The sequence below is a fragment of the Schistocerca cancellata genome, chromosome 2, assembly GCF_023864275.1.
Source record: "Schistocerca cancellata isolate TAMUIC-IGC-003103 chromosome 2, iqSchCanc2.1, whole genome shotgun sequence".
In the NCBI taxonomy this organism is placed as follows: Eukaryota; Metazoa; Arthropoda; class Insecta; order Orthoptera; family Acrididae; genus Schistocerca; species Schistocerca cancellata.
Genome location: NC_064627.1, coordinates 1080302410 through 1080328403, shown reverse-complemented (window position 1 = coordinate 1080328403; position 25994 = coordinate 1080302410). Strand labels below are relative to the sequence as shown.

General features: G+C 41.9%; 1 protein-coding gene across 1 annotated transcript in view; it reads left to right on the top strand.

Annotated features, from left to right (window-relative positions):
• LOC126163085 (probable cytochrome P450 6a13) overlaps positions 1-25994 on the top strand; it is a 69402-nt gene that overhangs the window by 19729 nt on the left and 23679 nt on the right. The window contains exon 3 of the mRNA XM_049919996.1: positions 19972-20212. Coding sequence (XP_049775953.1) covers positions 19972-20212 — 241 coding nt within the window. The remainder of the gene's footprint in view (positions 1-19971; positions 20213-25994) is intronic.

The window sequence follows — 25994 nt, the reverse complement described above, 5'->3', positions numbered from 1 at the left end:
TTATCGTGTTTTCCCTTTTAGTTGCTGTTTTAAACTTGTGCCTGGCGGTGCATTCCTAACGTAGTTTGGGCGCAAATGACCACTGAAGTTTTGCGCCCTAAAACCACAAAAAAAAAGACAAAGGGCTGAGACTACTGAAGTCAGAAGCTCAAATTTTGTCGGTTAGAATCAGGTTACAGACAGACCGTCTTCAAAGAAGTTAGAACAGTAGAAGACCATAAGACAGGTATCAACACCGTGTCACGTGTGTTGATACATGGGTATATGGGCAAGTCCCAAAAACCAAGATGCAGCCGTGACAGGAGAAACATCCGACATTCTCGATGGCAGAAAATTCACTGCAAATCCGCAGCACGTCGATATATACTGAAAAGCCAAAGAAACTGGTACCCCTGCCCAATATCGTGTAGGGTCCCCGCGAGCACTCAGAAGTGCCGCAACACGACGTGGCATGGAGTCGACTAATGTCGGAAGTAGCGCTGGAGGGAACTGACACCATGAATCCTGCAAAGGCTGTCCATAAATCCGTAAGAGTTCGAGGGGATGGAGGTCTCTTCTGAACAGCACATTGAAAGGCTTTCACATATACTCAATAATGTTCATGTCTGTGGAGTATGGTGGCCAGCGGGAGTGTTTCAAATCAGAAGAATGTTCCTGGAGCCACTCTGTAGCAATTCTGGACGTGTAGTGTGTCAAATTTTCCTGTTGGAATTGCCCAAGTCCGTCGGAATGCAGAAAGGACATGAATGGATGCAGATGATCAGACAGGATGCTCACGTACGTGTCACCTGTTATTCGTATCTACACGTATCAGGCGTCACATATCACACCAATTGAATTGCACACGCCCTACGCCATTACAGAGCCTCCACCAGCCTTGGACAGTCCCCTGTTGACATGCAGAGTCCTTGGATTCATGAGGTTGTCTCCATACCCGTGCACGTACATCTGGTGGATACAATATGAAACGAGACTCGTCCCATTAGGCAACATGTTTCCAGTCATCTACAGTCCAGTGTCTGTGTTGAAGGGCCCAGGCGAGGGGTAAACCTTTGTGTTGGGAAATCATCGAGGGCACACAAGTGGACCTTCAGCTCCGAAATCTCATAGCGAAGAAGTTTCGTTGACTGTTTCGCCCATTGACTCTTGTTGATGGCCCTGCATTGAAATGTGCAGCAATTTGCGGAAGGGCTTCTCTTCTGTCACTTCGAACGATTCTCTTCAATTGTCGTTTGTCCTGTTCTTGCAGGATCTTTTTCCGGGCGCAACTATGTCGAAGATCTGGTGTTTCACTGGATTGCTGATATTCACGGTACACTCGTGAAATAATCGCTACCTCGGAGGTGCTATGTCGCATCGCTCGTGCGCCGACTATAACACCAAGTTCAAATTCACTTAAATCTTGACAACCTGCCATTGCAGCATAAGTAACCGTTCTAATAACTGCACCAGACACTTGTTGTCTTATATAGGCGTTGCCGACGGCATCGCCGTATTCTGCCTGTTTACGTATCTCTATGTTTGAACACGCATTCCTATAACAATTTCTTTGGCTTCCGTGTATTTCGTTGACGCTGATGGTGTACTGCATCATGAGTATGCACCTGCAGGCCAAAAATATCACACTGGAATATTACTAGCAGGTTATTTGTCAACGTCATAATGTTGTTGTGCCGGAAATGAACGAATCTGTAGCCAGGAAAAACTTGGCAGCTTCGTCATGATGACGCTCCCAACCATTCTGCGCATCTGATTCAGACTTTCAACGCCAAACAAAACACTTCTGAGGTTAGTCAAGCTCTATAATCTACCACCATCGCTTCGTATTACGAATATGTTTCCAACAGTGGTGGAGCGGCAGGAGAATTGTGTGCATTACGAAGGAGACTACTGCGAAGAGGACAAGGGATTTTATCTTCAAATCAAGTATCGTGGCAACCGAAGATTAGATACTTTATTACTCCGTAGTACGTGGCAGAGCCTACTTCACACGTATATTACCGACTGAATGTCCCATTGCATTCGTGTACAGTGACGAAAATACGACTGCCTTTTCCCTCAGCGGCCGTGTCCTAGATCTCTTTTATTTCTCCCCTTGGTAGATAACGTATGTGGCAGGAGAATTGTAGCGCTGTTTTTCCTCTGGTTCTTTAAAGCTCGAGGGAACTACATCGGATGCCTTAGAAAGACTCATATTTATGCTCCGCATGCATCTCTGCAATGATGGAAATAAAGGAAATGTTCTAGGTGAAAGGGTACCATTGCTACGATTCGCTGGTGACATTGCTATCCTGAGTGAAAGTGAAGAAGAATTACAAGATCTGCTAAATGGAATGGACACACTAACGAGTACAGGATATGCATTGAGAATAAATCGAAGAAGGACGGATGTAATGAGAAGCAGCAGAAATCAGAACAGCGAGGAAGTTAACATCTGGACTGAAGGTCAAGAATTAGATGAAGTTAAGGAATTCTGCTTCCTAGGCAGCAATATAACCAATGACGGGCGAAGCAAGGAGAACATCAAAAGCAGGCTATCACTGGCGAAAAGGGCATACCTGGCTAAGAGAAGTCTACCAATATCAAACTTAAGTCTTAATTTGAGGAAGAAATTTGTGAGACTATACGTTGGGAGTACAGCATTGTATGATAGTGAAATATGGAATGTGGTGGACCGAAATGGTAAGGAATGAGGAGGCTCTGTGCAGAATCGGAGAGAAAAGGAATACGTGGAAAACACTGATAAGAAGAAGGGGCAGGATGACAGGACACCTGTTAAGACATCAGGGACTGCCTTCAGTGGTAATGGAGGGAGCTGTAGAGGGAAAAAACTGTAGAGGAAGACAGAGCTTGGAATAAATCCAGCAGCTAATAGAGGACGTAGGTTGCAACTGCAACTCTGAGATAAAGAGGTTGGCGCAGGAGAGATATTTGTGGCGGGTCGCATCAAATCAGTCAAATATGTTTTTGTTGTGTCTAGACAAGACAGTCTAGACACAAGGCGAGGAAACCGAAAGAGCACGCGTCAACTCACACCGACTGGCGTGAAGTCTGGAACAGGATACGTAATGAATGCTATAAAGAAAAGTACGTAGCTCCAGGAATACTTAAATTCAATCCATCATTTGTATACAGCACTCTTGATGATACAAGTGAGACTCTCAGATATGGTTAATGGCGCCTTGCTAGGTCGTAGCCATGGACTTAGCTGAAGGCTATTCTAACTATCTCTCGGCATATGAGAGAAAGGCTTCGTTAGTGTAGTCGCTAGCAAAGTCGTCGTACAACTGGGACGAGTGCTAGTACGTCTCTCTAGACCTGCCGTGTGGTGGCGCTCGGTCTGCAGTTACTGACAGTGGCGACACGCGGGTCAGACATGTACTAATGGACCGCGGCCGATTTAAAGCTACCACCTAGCAAGTGTGGTGTCTGGCGGTGACACCACAGTTTTGGTCTCATTTTATAGTCAAATCCTTCAAGTTTTTTACTTTGTTGTTGGTTTTACCTTGTTCCTGAAATGGTAAGGTGTGACTTCCATTGGTTATACATCCAGTCTGAAGTCGATTTCTTGCAAAAATCGCTGCAGCACATCAGGCGTGAGTTGCTGAATTGCGAGCATGTTCAACCTCTGAATTCCGGTGGAGAATCCGGTAAGCGTAGAACAAAGCCTATATCCTTCATGAATCCCTAAAAGAAAACGTAAAAATGTGTTTGAGCCAGTGAACATGTGTGCGATGCAATTGGCGCACCTCAGCCCGTCTGATTACCAGGAAAGGAGATATTTAGGATATCCCAGACGTCAAAGAGGCACCGTGGTAATGCACCACCTTCCATTAACTCTACGTTTTGCTCTCATTCATCAAAGTCAGTATCGCGGATCAAATTGTTTTCCAGCCTATCTAAATGCGCTACTTCACTGATAGTTTTCTCAGCTAAAAAGGGAAGTCCATAAACTTCGTTGCTCCTCAGTGCACAAAACACAATCCATTATGAGCTATCACGTTCATTTTTCTGGGATTTCCTTGGATTTACAATGCCCCAAATATAACAGCTCTGTTTATCAACTAAAGGTCGACTCTTCATTAAAGATAATCTTTCCTATGATATCTTCATCTTCGTCCAATCGATGTAACATTTAAATACAAAAGTCATTACAAGTCTACAATTATCATTTACTTTTTGCACCATTGTGAACTTGTGTCATTTGAAGTGCAAGCATTCTCTTAACACACTCCAAACAGTCATGTGTTGGACGCCTGGTTCTCGAAAAGCTTCCCGGGTCGATTTTATAGGACTGTTCCCAAATCTTTGCCTCACTTGCTCTACGACGTCATGATACGCATGGGGATGGCCTAATGATTTATTATATCTTACCGAACATCCAGTTTCAGTGTAACACTTGGCCACTCGTAAATCGTAGGATGACTGAAATGATCTTTACCATTGTCTCTACAAAAATTTCGTTACATAGTTGTTGGAACCAAAGCACATAGCGAGCACACTAGGAACTGGTGAAGTCTGCCATTTTTGCTGCAGCTGCTGCTAGCGCTCGCAATCGAGCGATTCGAAAGTCGTGTACTACGTAAGTCAAAACTATTTTCCTTCAAAATGACACAAGACTAAGTCAGTAAGTCGTGTAAAAAAGTTTGTCAGAATTTTCTAAATTGTAAAGTGACAGTGGTATGATGCTGCTTTCCTGACAACGTAATATTTCGCGGCGACATTTTTGAAAGATTGCTTCACGGATTGCTTGTCGCGTCAGACTTGAATTCTATGAAAGGCCTCCGACAACTTCCTGCGTTACCATCGTCTAAACAGTGCTCCTGTTTGTTTGGTACTCCATTTAGTTGGTCGAATTAAATCATGAGACACGAATTCACTGAACTTCCATATGCTGCCAGAAATTATGTCGGTATATATGATGGAAGAACATTGATAGAAATTTCGATTTCATTAAATGGTGGGTTACTAAGCTGTTTTATGTGGTCTATTTCAGCATCAAGCGCCTGTCTCCATGCACCACTTAGCTGTTACACATTCTGATTTCAACAGCTTCTTTGATGACAGAATTCCGGTAGGAAGAGGTATGGAATAATATTTCCGTACCATCAAACGTAAGCCTATGTTTGTTAATGAGGCTGTGATCGACAACACCAGATTTGCGGAAATTGCGGATTTAATGTAGCAACTATCGTTCTGAAACCGTTCGTATTGAATATAGTACCATTTATATTGATCAGTCAATACGATTTCAGAAATTTGCACACAGCAACGTCTCCACATTAAATACCGCGATTTCAGCAAACCTCCTGTTGCCGAATCATGCCTCATGACGGAACGGATGATGTATTATCCCATTCCTCTTCCTACTAGAGTTGTCTGATAAAAGAAACCATTGGGTTACGGACATTCGGTTCCTTCGTGACGTCTCCACCTCGAAAGACGAACGAGCAAATCTATAACTGAAAGTTAAACGCAAATCTGCCTTCCTTTCTTTGTCACGTTGAGAAGCATCCTCAGCTGCTGGAACAATGCTTCTTCTATAGCTTTCCCGTTTTCCATTAGTTCCTATTGTATAAATACGTAATCAGTTTATATGTGAAATCCTATATTCGCTGAACGCGAAAGAATCTAATAAATCGCAACGTTCGCGTGGATAAAATTGCTAAGATTCTTCTGACAACTGCTACGAACTGGTTAGAAAAGGATAGAAAATTGCACATCGATTCCTTTTATTGCTCCCACTATCCGCTTCATCTATTCCACTATAAGATTTACTCTGGAACGAGCTAAAAAATCTATAGTAATTTCACTGAAACGAAAATTAATTCTGGCCAAACTCCCTTACCCCAACATACAAAACAAATGAGACTTTTCGCTCGTAACCACTGTTCCAGTCTTTCCTTTTCATTATTTGAAGGACAAATAAAAATAATTTCGTCACATTGCCGACAGCGGATTTAAGGGACTTCGCTACATCTCCAGTGTAGCCAGAGGCACTATTTATCCTCTGGCACAAAACAGATACATGCTGTTGATTGGTTGTATTAATATCTAGTATGTGATGTCATTTAAAGATATACTGCACATTCCCGGAACTTTTCCAACAATTTTCTGCCTTCTGTTCGTCCCTCTACCATTTATTTCACGTGCCCTTGATATTACGGATAAACATTTATATTTTATGATGTGATTCAGATGTTCTCAAATAGCCTCTTAATGGGATACTCTCCAGTTCTTTTTCTGTGTTATAGGTAATATTTGTCATTACTGAGAGAATTTTCATCATTTTCCATCCTAACCAGCATGTAACACATATCAAATCGTACCATATTTGGCGTACACTTCAGAAAGTTAGTATTCGTCAGAAGGAAATAAAGTTTGTACTTTTGACTGTGACCTTTCCGTAGTTATCCATCGTATAATGAGAATGGTAAATATCTTCTTTAACTTAAAGAAGAAAGTTAATTGAGGAGATAATGCCACAGTTACACATAATACAGAGAGTTGTGGAATTAGCCGCATTATATTGCTACTTACTTTCCTAACAGGCAGAAAGTTATGATTCAGTAACACCACAAGGACTATGTGATCTTTAGCTTGTATACAGCACTAACTACATTTCATATATAACTGCGTAAGCATCAACAACTTTTGTACCTTTAAAAATAATCAGGATCAAATTCATTAGTCTGATTTTGACGTGAACTGCAGTAATAATGTCAGTAGTTTCAGTTCCACTTTATTAAATACCAGAAAGGAGTTCCGTTTTACGTGGTACGAGTTAACCAGGAAAATTTAAATTTAACAATGAGCGTCTGAAAAAAATTGAAACAGTAGCTCTACGCCTGAACCTGAGTCAGTCGTAAAGTTGAGAAAGAGAGAGGATTGACAGTGCTGATGAGTAAGGTGACGGAAGATGCAAGTTAAATATTAGAGTTGTGTAAATCGTTACTTTTCCAAATTATCGCCACGAGGGACACGATGCTGAGTGAGATTAGAGAATCTAGTGTTCTAGCTGCCCCAGTAGAGACGGCTGGAGTACGAGATATACTTGCGCTGTGCGTCACCACTGCAGTTTTAGTCTGAAGCTTAAGCTGCAGTTACTCAGCCATCGATTGAAAACAAATTTACACAGCTGAGTGGAGAAGTAGTAAGATAAAACGACAAATTTAAGAATCTGCACCTAAGCAAGAGGAAGAACACGACCAACAATGCGCAGATACGTGACTCTATAGTTTCACGAAGTTCCGATAGGTGGCAGCGCTGTATGTGGCCTTCCAAATGGCATCTCTAACGGAGGTACATGGTGTTTCAAAAATGACCGGTATATTTGAAACGGCAATAAAAACTAAACGAGCAGCGATAGAAATACACCGTTTGTTGCAATATGCTTGGGACAACAGTACATTTTCAGGCGGACAAACTTTCGAAATTACAGTAGTTACAATTTTCAACAACAGATGGCGCTGCAAGTGATGTGAAAGATATAGAAGACAACGCAGTCTGTGGGTGCGCCATTCTGTACGTCGTTTTTCTGCTGTAAGCGTGTGCTGTTCACAACGTGCATGTGTGCTGTAGACAACATGGTTTATTCCTTAGAACAGAGGATTTTTCTGGTGTTGGAATTCCGCCGCCTAGAACACAGTGTTGTTGCAACAAGACGAAGTTGTCAACGGAGGTTTAATGTAACCAAAGGACCGAAAAGCGATACAATAAAGGATCTGTTTGAAAAATTTCAACGGACTGGGAACGTGACGGATGAATGTGCTGGAAAGGTAGGGCGACCGCGTACGGCAACCACAGAGGGCAACGCGCAGCTAGTGCAGCAGGTGATCCAACAGCGGCCTCGGGTTTCCATTCGCCGTGTTGCAACTGCGGTCCAAATGACGCCAACGTCCACGTATCATCTCATGCGCCAGAGTTTACACCTCTATCCGTACAAAATTCAAACGCGGCAACCCCTCAGCGCCGCTACCATTGCTGCACAAGAGACATTCGCTAACGATATAGTGCACAGGATTGATGACGGCGATATGCATGTGGGCAACATTTGGTTTACTGACGAAGCTTATTTTTACCTGGATGGCTTCGTCAATAAACAGAACTGGCGCATATGGGGAACCGAAAAGCCCCATGTTGCAGTCCCATCGTCCCTGCATCCTCAAAAAGTACTGGTCTGGGCCGCCATTTTTTCCAAAGGAATCATTGGCCCATTTTTCAGATCCGAAACGATTACTGCATCACGCTATCTGGACATTCTTCGTGAATTTGTGGCGGTACAAACTGCCTTAGACGACACTGCGAACACCTCGTGGTTTATGCTAGATGGTGCCCGGCCACATCGCACGGCCGACGTCTTTAATTTCCTGAATGAATATTTCGATGATCGTGTGATTGCTTTGGGCTATCCGAAACATACAGGAGGCGGCGTGGATTGGCCTCCCTATTCGCCAGACATGAACCCATGTGACTTCTTTCTGTGGGGACACTTGAAAGACCAGGTGTACCGCCAGAATCCAGAAACAATTGAACAGCTGAAGCAGTACATCTCATCTGCATGTGAAGCCATTCCGCCAGACACGTTGTCAAAGATTTCGGGTAATTTCATTCAGAGACTACGCCATATTATTGCTACGCATGGTGGATATGTGGAAAATATCGTACTATAGAGTTTCCCAGACCGCAGCGCCATCTGTTGTTGAAAATTGTAACTACTGTAATTTCGAAAGTTTGTCTGCCTGAAAATGTACTGTTGTCCCAAGCATATTGCAACAAACGGTGTATTTCTATCGCTGCTCGTTTAGTTTTTATTGCCGTTTCAAATATACCGGTCATTTTTGAAACACGCTGTAAATTCCAAGCATGGAGCTGTCGCTGGGTTTCTTTAGGCGGAGAAGCACACCATCGCAGTTATTCAAAGGCGCTTGTAGAATATCTGCGGAGACCTGGCAGTGAACTAAACCACGGTCATCGGAGCAAGGTGTCGCAAACCTGTCCGATCTCGGGCGTGCCAGCCTGCGGCACACAGCTTTGACTCCTGCAAACCTGGACGGTGCGGACTCTCTTATTCGACGGATCACAATCAAACACCTCGGTGCTCAGCTGCACGTGTCTCACAAGTCTGCGCACCCGAGAGGGGATCAGAAAATTTGACTGGACTGTTCTTCCTCACCCATCCTACAGCCCTGGTGTGGCACCTGCCGATCGCCACACGTTTGGTCCAGTGAAGGATGCTGTCCGCGGGAAGCAGTACGTGGATGATGGGGAAGTTATTGATGCAGCAAGACATTGGCTCTGACGTCCACCATTAGAGTGGTACCGTGCGGGCCTACAGGCCTTCTCAGTAAGATGGCGCACGACCGTCTCATTGAAAGGACATTTAATTGTAAGATCTGTAAGATAACCTATGGTACAAGACTTTCCCACTACGTCCACGACGGGGTGCTATTAAAATGTCGGAGAGCCCAGGCAGTAGTTACAATGTAAGGGACAATAATCAGAAGATAATTAATTTAATTTTGTGTTGGGGAGGGCACTTAACTTGGGTAGTTCTTTCGGCACTATTGACCAGCGTGCTGTAATGGTAAGGATTTCTGCCTAGCAAGCAAGAAGACCCTGATTGGAGTCCCGGCCACAGCCCAAATTTTAATTCATGTCTTCTGCTTCGATTATTAGCTTACAACCAACTTGCTTTTCAAAAAAAAAAAAAATGTTGTATCAGTTATTGAACGCCCCTAGTACAATGGATAAGTCTTTTATTAGGAATTTCTATGATACGAACAACGCAATAAAATACCGGATTGCTGAATACTTCACAGCTTTTATAGCGCAGATCTGGACTTTAGTGCTGGGAAAGGAAATTCCGAAACAGACTGATCTGACAAACAGATATTGTTTTATACAATTCAAGGGTAAGCGGGTATCATGTGTAAAGGGGGAGACTTTCTCTCAAAACAGGTTATAGCATTATATTTTTACATAAGAGTGAAGCAACACAAAGTGGTCAGGAGTACTTTCTGGCAACACGTAATAGAACAGATGTCGTCAATGTGATTAGTGCGTCAGAAGTAGTGTCATGGAAAGAGCTGATCAGTGTTTAGTTACACTGCTGTCCATTAAGATTTCACCGACATGACGGCGGCGTGCAACAAACGTTGTGTGGCACGAAGTGAATTAACTGGTTGAATATGCAGAAGTTAAGCATTTAATCACAATAGCATTTAGTAGGTAGCAGCAAGTAGAAGTAAGAAAGGAAAGATTACACAATGGATTTATTTCTCATTCAATAAACCGCTTCACCGTCTGCAACGAGATCTGCCGGAGTTCGGCAGAGTGGTCTCTCGAGACAACACTTCATCGTGTCACGATACTTCTATTCGTGTCGGTCGCGGTCCCACGCCAGGCAAGCGAAAATGGACTCAATGCGTTCAGGAGGAACATTCTTGACGCCAGTCACGTGATATACCTTGAGTTATCTTTGTATGTCCATGCTTGTACAAGATGGTGATTGGGACGTCGGTTGGTCAATTTGAAGTAAACAGGAGTACGCCTTCAGCCGTAAATTTTGAACCTTTGATCGAGCTACCTGTTTGCATGTTACATTACCTCGTCATCTGGCCCATGCATAAACAGCAATACAGTAGGTGACAAAAGCCCAGGGATACCTCCTAATATCGTGTAGGACTTCCTTTCGCTCGGCATAGAGAAGTATCATGGCTTGGTACGGACTCAACAAGTCGTTTTAAAGTCCCCTGCAGAAATACTGAGCCGTCCATAATAGCGAAAGGGCACAATTTTATGCACGGACTGACGTCTCGATTATATCCCATAAATGTCGACTGGATTCATTTCGGGTGACTGGGGTGCTAAATCATTCTCTGGAATTGTCCACAATGTTCTTGAAGCAGATCGCAAACAACTGTGGCCCAGTAACGTACCGCATTCTCGTCCATAAAACTCCAGTCGTTGTTTGGGAACATGAATTCCATGAATGGTTACAAATCCTCTGCATGTAGTCAAACATAACCACTGCCACTCAATAATCGGTTCAGTTGGACCAAAGAAGCCAGTCCATTCCATGGAAATACATTTCACACCATTAGGGTAGCACTGTCCTAAAGGATGCGTTAGTCGTACGTCCCACATTGATTTCTGTGGGTATTTCACGCAGTGTCGCTCGTCTGTTAGCACTGACTGTCCTACGCAAATGCCGCTGCTCTCAGTCGTTAAATGCAGGCGGTCAGCCACTGCGTTGTCCGCGGTAAGAGTTAATGCTTGAAATTTGGTATTCTCGACACGCTCTTCACGCCGTGGAGCTCGGAACATTGAATTCCCTAACGATTTCCGAATCATAATACGCCGTATGTCTAGCTCGAACTACAGTTCCACGTTCAGAGTTTGATAATCCCGTCGTGCGGCCTTAACCACGTCGGGAAACCTTTTCACATGAATCAAATGAGTACAAATGGCAGCTCCGTTAACGCACTGGCCTTTTTGACTTTGTGTACGCTGTACTACCGCCATCTGTGTACCGCTGTCCCACGACATTTGTCACCTCAATGTGCAAACAAGCCTAACAATCAACGCTAAGGAATAGTTTGGGAAAGTAAATGTTGCCAATGGGTCATGTAAGTCTTATAAGAATCAATTAATATTATAAGGAAGTTAACATGAAACAATAGCCAAATACAATTTAAGCAAAGTGTCTACCAATGTCAATGCGATAATTAGTAATATTAAAGTTGATCCGTATAAAATTCTTAATAGTGATAGGAAGCAGGTATGCACTGTACCCGCAATATAAATAGTATACCATAACAAGAATCAGTACATATCATCTAGAAGTTAACAGACAAAATATGTGTCTCCTATACAATAATAAAATAATCTGTAACAGTCTGCTATAGGTAACTGTAACGAACTTCCACTATGTAAAAATACTTAAGAAACATGGAAAAGACGAATAGGCAAAATCAGGACTAAAATAATACCTAAGTAAAAAGTATATTCATTAAGTGAATAAACCACATGTGGTCGGGTAGGTACTAGATCAAGATGAAATTGCTTGTGCATGAAATTAGTATCTCTGTGTAGGGAATAACACTATTACACAACATAAAATTGGGGGAAGAAGGTTACTGACGTATGCGAGTTGAATGGAAGAGTAGACTAAGAAGACAGCAAAATGATCATTTAATCTAAAGAGAAAAACAACAAATTTGAAAACTGCATCGAAAACTAGATAACCGTGAAGTAGAATAACTATCTACATCTAGTCTCTACACTGCGAACGACTGTGAAGTGCTTGGCAGAGGATACGTCCCACTTTCTCTCGTTCCATTTACGTATTGAGCCTGAGTAAAATGATTGTTAAATGCCTTTATATCCACTGTAATTAATCTAATCTTATCCTAATGATCCTTATGGGAGGGATATGTATGGGGTTTCAGTACAAGTATCTACGAGTATTACACAGATGGTCCTATGTAGAAAATAATACAACCTCTACTGTATTGACTATTGCGAAAATAACTGTAGATACCAACAGAAAGACAAAAAAGATAGTTCAAATGGCTCTGAGCACTATGGGACTTAACTTCTGAGGTCATCAGTTCCCTAGAACTTAGAACTAATTAAACCTAACTAACTTAACGACGTCACACACATCCATGCCCGAGGCAGGATTCGAACCTACGACCGTAGCGGTCGCGCGGTTCCAGACTGTAGCGCCTAGAACCGTCGGCCATTCCGACCGGCGGAAATACAAAAAGTAATAAATAAAATTATAAAACAATAAAAATTTGTAAGACTCTATGATATGTATTATTTCAAATGTTGATAGTTAAAAATGGATTCGTGACTTAGTACGATTAATAATTTTAAATATGTTAATGTTAATAATAAAAATGTACTGTTGAGTGTAACCATAATTTATACTTATATCTATAGAGAAGTAATGTATCACACGTGAAACGTGAACACAGTCGTAAGCTACCACAACTCTGTAAAAATCGAGCTGTATGGATAACATTGAGTAACAATGCAACATATGCAACAGTCTATATGAAGAGACGCTGCCAGGAAAGAGCTGAACAAAAACATCTATGTCCTTTTGGATCGACACTTAAAGGGAAACAAGCACAACACCCACAATACAGTGTGATTAAAACATACAAAATATTGATAGTGCAAAACTCAAAAGTCATGTAAAATTGAAAGGCAAATGAAAAATATACGAGTAGTACTGTAGTATCACGGTAGAAATCAGCCATAAATGTACCAGTGAGCAGGTTCAGATTAAAGGAATAGTGATTATGCAAGGACAAAGAAAACATGTAATTTCAGTCAAATAGCTGTACATACATAGAAAGATCTTAAATTCATCAAAAACATTATAGTGAATGGAGATGCGTTTCTACATGGTGATATAACCAAACAGCTGATGAAATGAAAGAAGTGTGAGTTAGTTCAATAAGAATATTACAAATGTAAATTAACTAACAGTCTGTGTGCAAGAAGGCAACAATACGTATCTCAGGACACAGCAACGTAAGATATTGCATACGAAGTAGCGATCGATAAAAACTACCAGAACATGTGTATAAAATATCTACATAGAACAGCAAATAATAAGGAACTCTTGTAGATAAAATACATGATATAGTGGAATGAATAAACTAGTGATAAAATAAGAATATCAATTTTATGACGCAATGTAGAATACCTCAAATATATCCCGTATCGAGCCATGGATTAAGCCAAGATGATAGAGAAGTACACTGTGATAAAAATCATGGGATAGTGATATGCACTTATACAGGTGCGTACACAAGTTATAAAAGGCTAGTACATTAGAGAAGCTGTCATTTGCACCGAGGTGATTCATGTGAAACGATTTCCCGACGTGATTATTGTCGCACAACGGGAGTTTTCGCACTTGCAAAGCGAAATGGTAGTTGGACCTAGACGAATAGGACATTCCACTTCGGAAATCGTTAGAGAATCGAATATTCTGACATCCACAGTGTCAAGAGTGTAGCGAAAATACCAAATTTCAGGTACTAACTCTCACCACAAACGATGACAGTCTTAACTTAACGACCGAGCGCTGCGGCATTTACGCAGAATTGTCAGTGCTAACAGACAAGCAACAGTGCTTGAAATAACCACAGAAATCAGTGTGGGGTGTAGAACGAACGTGTGCGTTTGGTTAGCGAGCCGAAATTTGGTGTTAATGGGCTGTTGCAGCAGACGGCATATGCGAGTCACTCTGCTTACAGCACATCATTTGCAGCACCTCTCCTGGACTCGTGACCATATCAGTCGATTGACTCCAGATTTCAGACGGTAAGGGCTGACGGTAGGCTTCGAATGTGGCGCAGAACCACGAGCCATGGAGCCAAGTAGCCAACAAGGCACTGTGCAAGGTGGTGGTGTTTCCATAATGGTTTGGGCTGAGTTTACACGCACTGGACTGTGTACTCTGGTCCAACTGCACCCACCACTGACTGGTAATGGTTATGTTCCACTACTTGGAGACCAGCTGAAATCTTTCAAGGACTTTATGTTCCCAAATTTTTATAGATAACAGTGCGCCATGTCACAGGGCCACAACTGTTCGCAATTGGTTTGAAAAACATTCTGGTCCATTTGAGCGAATGATTTGGCTACCATCGAACATTGAAGGAACGCAATCGCAAGGTCAGTTCGTGCAAAAAATTCTGCATCGGCAACACTTCCGCAACAATGGACGGCTATAGAGGCAGCATGGTTGAATATTTCTGCAGGAGACTTCCAATGATACGTTGAGCTCATGCCACGTCGACTGCTGCGCAACGCCGGCCAAAAGGAGGTCCGACACGATGTTAGAGGATAATGTATGACTTTTATCATCTCAGTGTATGACGATGTAATGTAACACCTAAACCGGTGACTTAATAAAGAGTTAAAAAGTTACTTGTGGGGATGTAGTGCTTTTTACCTTGGTTGAGGAAGTGTGCTTGTTTACAGCGAGACATCCACACGTGGAGTGCGATGACATCTAGAGTTCTGCCGAGTCTCAGACTGGCGACCATTGTTGTGCCTTCTCTTGACGGGCAGCAGAGAGAGGTTTGGTGACAGTGGTACGCCCAACAACAGAACTTGACGCAGTAGTGGCACCCTCTGTCTTTTCAGGCGGACCACGATTATGCGTACGGTATCACGAAGGACATACCAGAGTGTGAAAGCACCGAAGAGAACAAATTTTGGCATATTATATGCTATCATGATGGTACGATATTTGCCACTGTGAACCCAACGCGGTCACGTCTGGTTTGTGTAGGAGGTAAACTGGCGCGCATATGATACATTTCTAACTTCTTACTGTCTGTGGATCTGACCTGTATTCGAGTTTTCGTGAGGCTATCTTTCAACAAGATAACGGAAGTCCTCACGTTGCCCTTGCTTATTATCCTCTCCTACTTCGACACAGGGATTACCTTTATCCTGGCCACCACCTTCTTCACATCTAGGACTCACGGAAATGGAATGGCCACACACAGGAACGCCGGCAATAGCCCTCCGCCGGCCGGTGTGGCGGAGCGGTTCTAGGCGCTTCAGTCAGGAACCGCGCGACAGCTACGGTCACAGGTTCGAATTTTGCCAGGGGCTTGGATGTGTGTGATGTACTTAGGTTAGTTAGGTTTAAGTAGTTCTAAGTTCTAGTAGGGACTGATGAACTCAGATGTTAAGTTCCATAGTGGTCAGAGCCATTTCAACCATTTGAATAGCCCGCCGATAAAAATGGCGGACTGTTCACAGGGTTGAAGTAGCATGGAATGTTGTCCGTCACGCAGCTCAGTTCGACTGGATGCTTAGCCAGGTCAAGTCCATTGCTTCTGCTAGAGACGGCAGCTTTGTGAGATAAATTTCATACCATCTTTTTCCGCAAATCACTTACAAATATATTCTTTCTATTATACTCTATAAGCACGACATATAAATTTTCGTCGTTTGTTATCCCTCCTGCTTCCTGGTGTCGCAATTGTAACGACAAACAATGCGTTATGCTATACAGGACATTTAAGTATACACATTTACCGTGTGAGAGCGTTCTATTTGTAAGAACACAGGAGTGCATACTACCTGTATTTCGGGCACAATTTTTAACGTTTCTGCCACTCCGCCGATATCATCAGTTAGCTTTCCTGTGTAAAAATTACCCTCTTGTTTTCATGATTTCTTGAAAGTGTATACTTATTATGCCTACCTGTAGTTCCTTGCTTATCGTTACGATGATATTTGGTATCACCTTCAGACCGCTAAATGTCACTAACAAAATTTATTCAGCGATGGTCAAACTAGAAAAAATCACTACGTTTCCCATGAAACCTGAAAAGCATAGTTTCAGTGCGATTTTCTCTGCTGTCGGGCAGAGTTTAACGTTGGCGATTGCCTTGCTTATGTGAATAGACATGACTCTAAAAGGGATAAAATAATTAGCCAACAGTATCCGCTAATGTAGCATCACATATCATGTGTACCTGCGCGTACCTTCGCTATGCTGGAGCATGATGCACTCAATTTATGGTGTTTATTCGATGTTCTGAATGAGAATACCTAAATACATAAACTCTGTTCGTGTTCTCGTGTCCTTGGTGCTTTCAACTTCGTACTTATCATGTAATTCTGCTGATATATATTTGCCAGCTTGGAACAGGAAGAGAACAAAATGTAAAATTATCTGTTCATTCCACATCGTCTGAAGTATATTAACTTTTACTGTGGGACGCCATGTTGTAATCTCTGGGAAATTCATTTCTGATACTTCTTTTTAATACTTTACAACCTTTTGTTTAGTATTACAACGTTACTATTTGTTTACATTCGTATTTCCGTATTGGCAAATACAAACAAATACACGCAGTTTTGCAGATATGAAAAGCGATATAAGAATTAGTTATTTTTAAAAAAATGTGTGTAAGTTTAAATACTTTTTTCATATATTCCTTGACCAATCGTGCACATTAATGTTCATTCATAAAAAAATGCAGAATGAAACCGTTGTAGTATTATATTTCCGGAGGTCTGTAAATTTCATTTTTGTTTTCTCCGCCTGTTCATCAGATAACTATATTAACTTTTTAGAATTTATAACAAAACAAGATATACGGCAACTTCCCGAGTTAGTCGAAATTGACGATTCTGCCTTCTTTCCAGTAACTTTTATTCCGATTTTCGGCTGCAAAACATCTTATTCCGGTTGTTGTTGTTGTTGTGGTCTTCAGTCCTGAGACTGGTTTGATGCAACTCTCCATGCTACTCTATCCTGTGCAAGCTTCTTCATCTCCCAGTACCTACTGCAACCTACATCCTTCTGAACCTGCTTAGTGTATTGATCTCTTGGTCTCCCTCTACGATTTTTACCCTCCACGCTGCCCTCCAATGCTAAATTTGTGATCCCTCGATGCCTCAGAACATGTCCTACCAACCGATCCCTTCTTCTAGTCAAGTTGTGCCACAAACTTCTCTTCTCCCCAATCCTATTCAATACCTCCTCATTAGTTACGTGATCTACCCACCTTATCTTCAGCATTCTTCTGTAGCACCACATTTCGAAAGCTTCTATTCTCTTCTTGTCCAAACTAGTTATCGTCCATGTCTCACTTCCATACATGGATACACTCCATACAAATACTTTCAGAAACGACTTCCTGACACCTAAATCTATATTCGATGTTAACAAATTTCTCTTCTTGAGAAACGCTTTCCTTGCCATTGCCAGTCTACATTTTATATCCTCTCTACTTCGACCATCATCGGTTATTTTACTCCCTAAATAGCAAAACTCCTTTACTACTTTAAGTGTCTCATTTCCTAATCTAATTCCCTCAGCATCACCCGACTTAATTTGACTACATTCCATTATCCTCGTTTTGCTTTTGTTGATGTTCATCTTATATCCTCCTTTCAAGACACTGTCCATTCCGTTCAACTGCTCTTCCAAGTCCTTTGCTGTCTCTGACAGAATTACAATGTCATCGGCGAACCTCAAAGTTTTTACTTCTTCTCCATGAATTTTAATACCTACTCCGAATTTTTCTTTTGTTTCCTTTACTGCTTGCTCAATATACAGATTGAATAACATCGGGGAGAGGCTACAACCCTGTCTCACTTCTTTCCCAACCACTGCTTCCCTTTCATGCCCCTCGACTCTTATAACTGCCATCTGGTTTCTGTACAAATTGTAAATAGCCTTTCGCTCCCTGTATTTTACCCCTGACACCTTCAGAATTTGAAAGAGAGTATTCCAGTCAACATTGTCAAAAGCTTTCTCTAAGTCTACAAATGCTAGAAACGTAGGTTTGCCTTTTCTTAATCTTTCTTCCAAGATAAGTCGTAAGGTCAGTATTGCCTCACGTGTTCCAACATTTCTACGGAATCCAAACTGATCCTCCCCGAGGTCGGCATCTACCAGTTTTTCCATTCGTCTGTAAAGAATTCGCGTTAGTATTTTGCAGCTGTGACTTATTAAACTGATAGTTCGGTAACTTTCACATCTGTCAACACCTGCTTTCTTTGGGATTGGAATTATTATATTCTTCTTAAAGTCTGAGGGTATTTCGCCTGTCTCATACATCTTGCTCACCAGATGGTAGAGTTTTGTCATGACTGGCTCTCCTGAGGCCATCAGTAGTTCTAATGGAATGTTGTCTACTCCCGGGGCCTTGTTTTGACTCAGGTCTTTCAGTGCTCTGTCAAACTCTTCACGCAGTATCTTATCTCCCATTTCATATTCATCTACATCCTCTTCCATTTCCATAATATTGTCCTCAAGTACATCGCCCTTGTATAAACCCTCTATATACTCCTTCCACCTTTCTGCTTTCCCTTCTTTGCTTAGAACTGGGTTGCCATCTGAGCTCTTGATATTCATACAAGTGGTTCTCTTCTCTCCAAAGGTCTCTTTAATTTTCCTGTAGGCAGTATCTAACTTACCCCTAGTGAGACAAGCCTCTACATCCTTACATTTGTCCTCTAGCCATCCCTGCTTAGCCATTTTGCACTTTCTGTCGATTTCATTTTTCATATCTCCAAGAAATACGCTATGCACAGCTGCATTCGCGAAATCTTCTATCTTTCCAAATTTGTCCACAACGTAATAAGAACTTTTTATATTTCTGGGAGATAATATTGTGCAATGCAAATTAATAATCCTATTAATTCCATTTTTACATGAGTTACTAAAAATGTCACGTATTTCAGATATTTTCCGACGTTCGTTATTGTTCACGATATCTATTTATTAACTAGATAGGAAATTATTATTATGTTTCGAAAAACGTACTCCGCTTTCCATAAATACATTCGCATTGTACAAAAAGCCAAACATTTATTGTCTTAAAAACATGACATATTTCAGAGTTTCAGGAGTTAATTTCATAACTAGTAAACACAAGCTTGTTATTAATTTTATCCTAACGTTTTAGTAAGTATGAAATGATGCAGTTTTGTTTCAAGTGTTCACTACTGAAAACAGGAAGTCAGTGCAAGTATTATTTTGAACTATTACCGTTTCTGTAACGTACTAGAAGCCGTACAGTTGTGGTTGAGCATATACTGTATTAGCAGACACTAATGCTAGCACAGTATGTAATTCAGATTCATAACTACATGAGTGATCCTAACGTAAAAGAAGGAAAGGGCGACATTATAATGGCTCCAAATTCCAATTTCGTTTTCTCTGCCAATAAATCAGATGTCTATCAGCAATTCAATTGCGGCCTTAAATATTCATATAACATTATTTCATTGTGGTATAAATATAATAATCTGTTTGGTACTTTTCCAATTCCTGTTAAAATTCTTCAGTTTCTTTCTAATTCCTTGGGTGAACAGGAAGAGTAGACGTAGAGGCGGAAAATATCCATTTCTGTTAATGTGCGATGATAATGATAACTGCGATAAAGATACTTTTATTTCTTACAGGTTTTTGACACATCGACCCCAGCTGCAATTCGGCAAGTCGTCGCACAAACATTACCAACTGTTGCACTGCTCCCCGGAATGAGTTTCTTTTCCAATCACGTAAAGGAATTTTTCGACAGAATTGCAACAGAAACCTACCAGTACAGAGAAAAACATAATGTTCTTCGCGATGATGTGGTTCACCTGTTGATGACGCTGAGACAGGAAGGGAAGCTAACTACAGAGGAAGGAGAATGTATAGGTGAGTAGTTGACCTCTGTCTGTGTCTCTCACTTGGTGGCTAGGATACCTGCGAAAGTTATCTATTGTCTTTATTAAATGAACCATTATCATAACTGCCTTGTGACCGTTAGTAAAGATTTCGCATCAAGTGGGGAAATGTGTAACTCGTCAGGGTCAAGCAACTGTATTGCATAGTTTCATTTTTCGCTTCATTTCGAAAGCGCACAACCGTGAAAATAAAATCTGCTTCCACTCTTTGTTGCTCCATTCTGTGCATTTTGAGATACTTGAACCCATTTTGGCATACTGTCCACTAGGTTATTCAGACTTTTCTGCTCAAGCCGTCTCCACTCTTAGAATGTGGCACTCTTGATGTCATCCAATGTGTGTTTACGTTTTCTGGATGACGGACTGCTGTTTTCAAATCCCAAGCATGTTTAAGTGGCCTGATCCAAGAAAGATACTGCATGCCATTACATCATTCCGTTCGTTTAATTCCTGCTTCCTAAAGAACAGTGTGCGAAGTGGGATCGGTTTCCAAGTGCTCTATCGTCGTGATACACGAACGCATCGTAGGTAAGCTGACTGTGAGACTGCGTAGCTGGTTGGAGCTTCCTGTCCAAACTGGTTGGAGCTTCCTGTCCACGTGATACGTGATCCTGATTACCTTCTACAGTGATGGTGAAGTTCGGATGTCCTTGTGCGATACTGGTCCAAAACGGATGCATCCACTCCCTTCTGAATACATTTGACTGCGTCCTTGAGACGTGCCAATGGGCACTCTTCATACTCCTCTACGAGGGTCACCAGTCATCAGACAGTTCCTGCACGACGCCACTGGTCCATATTCCATTCCATCTACGTGGCCAACAACGCCGTTGGGAAAATCCACTGTCATTCACAATGGGCTCTAACAGCCATTTTGATCGAGTGAGTAGTTTCCAGACTGTCCTGACACAGTCTCAAGAGAGTCCAGGAAGATTGAGGACAGTTCTGTTGCAGAGATACTTTGTGGCTAATCTTAAGTGTTTTTTGTCTCGTGATAGATGTTGAATGCTCAACTTTCCGTGACGACAACGCTGCTGGTTGTAAAGCACCAATGCTCCTACGGTCTAGGATGCAAATGACAATTAGACTTATGTCTACCGACCGAGAGATCGTGCACAAGTATTCATCTTGAGACTGAAGATCTAGTGTCCGTGTTTGCTTGGCAATAAATTCGTTTTTGCATGGAATCCTCCTTCAGCAAGTAATTTTTCTTTCTTTTTTCACACAGACATGATTCGTTGAAGTTTCGGCATCATAAGGGGTTTCCTTTTATTTTATTTTTATCAAACAACAGGAAAATGTTTCTTTACTCTATGTACATACACAAAATTGAGTTTTTAAGAATGTACCCACGAATTCCAAATTAGGAAATACTATTTACGTATGCTTTGTTACCACAGTCTGCGGTTTTTGTATTTTTCTATGTTTTGCGCTACAGTTCTGTTGTCTTGTCATATACAAACATTGTTTCATTCTGTGTGTAAGAGTATGTGTCTCTTGGTATTTGTGTGTGTGTGTGTGTGTGTGTGTGTGTTTAAGCATGAAAAGACTGTACTTTTTAGACTTTTACGTCACTGTTTACAAAACCATGTAAATAAGATGGCGGACAGGGAATATGTTGTGGGAGAGTTCTGAATATTTGAGAGGACTATCTGACACTGAGAGGGTGTTTGTTGGAATGTTAAGGGGGGAGGGGGAGGGAGCGTGTGCATGTGTAGATGTAGATCCGCACGCGCGTGTGCTCGTGCGTGAGTGCGTGTGTGTGTATGTGTGTGTGTGTGTGTGTGTGTGTATGTATGTGTGTGTGTGTGTGTGTGTGTGTGTGTGTGTGTGTGTGTTTACCTTCAACAATGACTTAGTGTACTGGGTAGTTTTCCTCAGTTATGTGTTTTTCTTTTGATGCCTGTTGCTCTTTGTTTCATATGCATAAGACGTTCTGCGAATGCAGAATGGTGGATGTTACGTTCTAGCCCCCATCTGTGAACTGAGTACCTAATTCTGAAATATTTGGTCGCTGTCCACTATAAATTCAACTGAAGTCTGGGATGTCAGCTGCTAAATACGAGATGTATTTGTCTTGTTGGTATTATTTGTCGTTGGTTTTCTGTGTATTCAGTTATCTGGAATGTAGGATAGTTTTTAGTCTTTGTTTGTTTTGTAGGTGAGAGTGCACCATGTGCTTGTTAGTATTGATATTCGTTGTTCATATGTGTGTGTCTTCGTGTGTGTGTGTGTGTGTGTGTGTGTGTGTGTGTGTGTGTGTGTGTTCCACATGTTTGTTTTCTGTATGTCTATATTCTGTCTGTCTGTGCTGGTATGTTTATGATGATCTGTTTGTTTTCGTCTGCTAGGTGTCCCCTCAATTTTTAATTTCGTGATTTAATTTGTGTAAAACGTTTGTGTGCATCCAGTCTTCATTTTTGTAGTTGTCTTTACTAAGTGGGGTACACAAGCCCCATTGTATAGTTCACGACTAGAAACACAGTGCATATCAGCTAGACATGATCCAACAACCAAGTACGCAATTCGACAGTCAACGTTTCTACATGTTTCAAGACCTAGTCCTAGTCCAGCATGTGAACTACACTGCTCAACAAAAGCTTGGAATAATATCTTAAAATGTAATCTACGACACAAGAGGTCTCATTGACGCACTTCGTACATTATTCAAACTAGGGCCCATGTGCTGGATAATGTTTACTAATGACATGCTTTGTGGCCGTTTCCCAATCATGTAAACACACCACAGGCGCAACGGCACGCAAAGAGAAATCCATTGTCAACAGTAGCTTCATTCAGTTTTTGTTCAGCACTGCAGCGACATGCCACCCACAGGCATGCAGCACTTCGCCAGAGTCAGGATACTGGCTTTAATTTCAGTAGGTCATACACAGAGTAGTGTGTCTAAGGTGTGGAGAAAGTACAGAGAGACGAGAAATGTAAACGATACCCTTCGCAGTGGTCGTCCTCGTGTGACAACACCAGTTCAGGGTTGTTTCCTCCAGCTGTCGGCTCATGGGCGTCCAACATCACCTGCCACATATATTGGAAATGACAACAGGGACTCGTATTTCAGACCACACGGAGCGTAGAAGTCAGCATCAGAGCCGTATTTGTTCTAGAAGGCCTATGAGAAGATTTACAACGATCCAACGGAACCAGGCACCAGACATGTCAGGGTTTGGAGAAGTGCTAGACGACACCAGTAACGCCGATACTTTCAGGAAGTCCATCCGTTTGCAGGTGGAAGTATAATGTTTCGGCGACAATGATGGGACTGCGGACCCCTCTGATTCTCACCTAGCGGCAATTTGACTGGTCCACAACTACCTCCAAGAGGTGCTACAAACGAATTAAGGCCCTACAGCCCAGAAGTCGGTGATCACTTCATCGTAATCCATGACAATGCAAGATGGCACTGTACTCTAGCAGTGTCCCGCTATCTTCAGAGATGCAACATCAACAGAATGCGTTTGCCAGCACATTCCCCAGATATGAATGCAACTGAGCATATGTAGGACCTGCTGACGGTGGCCATTGCACAGCGTCCGAATCCACCTGACAATCTTCATGACTACACTGTGGTGTAGGACCTCATACACCAAGATAAACTTGATGGTCTCATGCAGAGCATACCTCATAGAGTGGAAGAACTCTTCCTTGTTTGGAGAGGACATACTCACTATTAAATGACCGATAATCATCATCATGAGACAGATTTTCACCGTCTCAAGATTTACACTTAGGAGAGAGCCCGCATTTTTTGCAATGATTTTTTTTTAACTAACGGAAATCGTTTTTATTATCAGAAGTAATTATATTTGCTTTGTTAAGAAGGCACTGTACAAACCTCAGTGGGTGAAGTATAAGAAGTCATTGTAGTAAACTCTGTGATTTTCCAAACTTTCATTGTGCTGTGTACATAAATAATGCATGTACACCCTTACCTTCATTACGGAAACGGCTACAAGAAACAGCACTGCAAAGTACCGAGGAAAAGATTTCGGAGAAAAATAGAACTTGATCTATGGAACTCATGAAGGCGGTGCAGGACTTTGTGTAGTACTTATTTTTATGATGACGTGGCAGTAGACCCATGAAGATCATAATGAGAAACAACATACAAATGTTACAATTACTAGCTCGAAACCAGGTACTGTCTTCGGGATTAATATTTGGTGAAATGCTGATCAGTGACGCAGTGTTGACGGCATGGTCAGGGAGTGTTGACTGAGGTAGATCGTGCTTCTTACTGGCTGCCCATTAGACTGAGGAGCAAAACGCAATATGTCTGGGAATTCATCCCATCAGATCGCAACGCCTATGCTGGTCTCTTCCTGCAAAGCCACAAGAACTGAGATGGGACTTTGTAACACAATTTCACTCCGGATTACGACAGACTGTAGTGAGGCAGCTGTCTGCATAATATTAGAACGAACCAGCAAAGGTCTGGCAAGAAATGTCATCCTGTGGACCGCAAGGGACTACTCTCCTGGTCAAAGGACCTCAAACAGCACTTGCATCCTACATCGTTAATTATTTATTTGATATATTCCAGTCTGTGTCCTTCCTTACAGTTTCTACCCTCTACAGCTCTCTCTAGAGCCATGGGTATCACCCTGTCCCTTCTTCTTATCAATGATTTTCCCATCTTCTTCTCCTCGTGGATTTAGCGCAATATCTACCCATTTCTTGTGTTATTAGTCAACCTGACTTTTTACACCCAACGATGTGCTCCTAATTTGCTTTCTTTTGAAATGTTTCTGCAATTTAATACCCATGTTCGATAACCATGGGCATGAACTTTCTTTTTGCCTGCACTATACTGATTTTTCTGCCCCCCATGTGTTATCTTGCTTCCAAGATAGCAGACTTCTCCCTCCTCGACTACCTCGTGCTTCCCAATCCTATTGAGTTCACTGCTAATTGCTTTTCTGCTACTCCTCATTATATTCATCTTTATTCGGGTTAGTATCAGGTCATTTAACACGTCCCCAATTTTTCTTCCCTTTCATTGTGGATGTCATCAGCGATTTCACTGGCCGATCCTACGTTATAAACAAGTAAATAACCACCAGATGTGCTGGCCCGACGAGAGGGACTGTTGGGAGACTATGAACAGCCTGGACTGCTACAAAGAGCCCAGTAGCTTTCCTTAAATTCCTAATTTCAAGTAACTTCTTGTGCGAGTAGAGCTCCTGGAAGAAGAGATATCACGGAAAATTTGTGCGAAGCCTGGAAAGTACGAAAGTGATTCAGTAGGAACTAAAGCACTGAGAGCGAGTCGTGGATAGCTCAGTCGCTAAGAGAATTTCCCAAGAAATCAAGGTTCTGTGTTCGATTACTGGTGCGGCATACTGTTTTCCCCTACCAGATAGTCTCGTAACCAAAGCACGCAGTCACAGGCGAAGAAAGCCGTCCTCAGTAAAACAGCTCGACTGATGTTAGATATTGACACTGAAGTGACGATGAATTTTCTCAAAGCGTGCTTCTTGAATAGAATATCGTGTGTAAGGACAAAGTGGACCTTGAGAATTCCGGATATGAAGAAACTACACACGATTTAAAAGTAATGCTACTGAGGAGTGTTAAAAATGTAGTCTGCAGATAAACTAAGAAACAAAGACGGAAAACTTACATGAACGGCTGAGAGGTTTGTGTATCGTCTGCCGTGGAGTCCAGGAAAGTCACCATAGTAGGTGGAGACGAAGAATGGAACATGCAGAACAAATTGTACTGGGTGTATAGTGTCG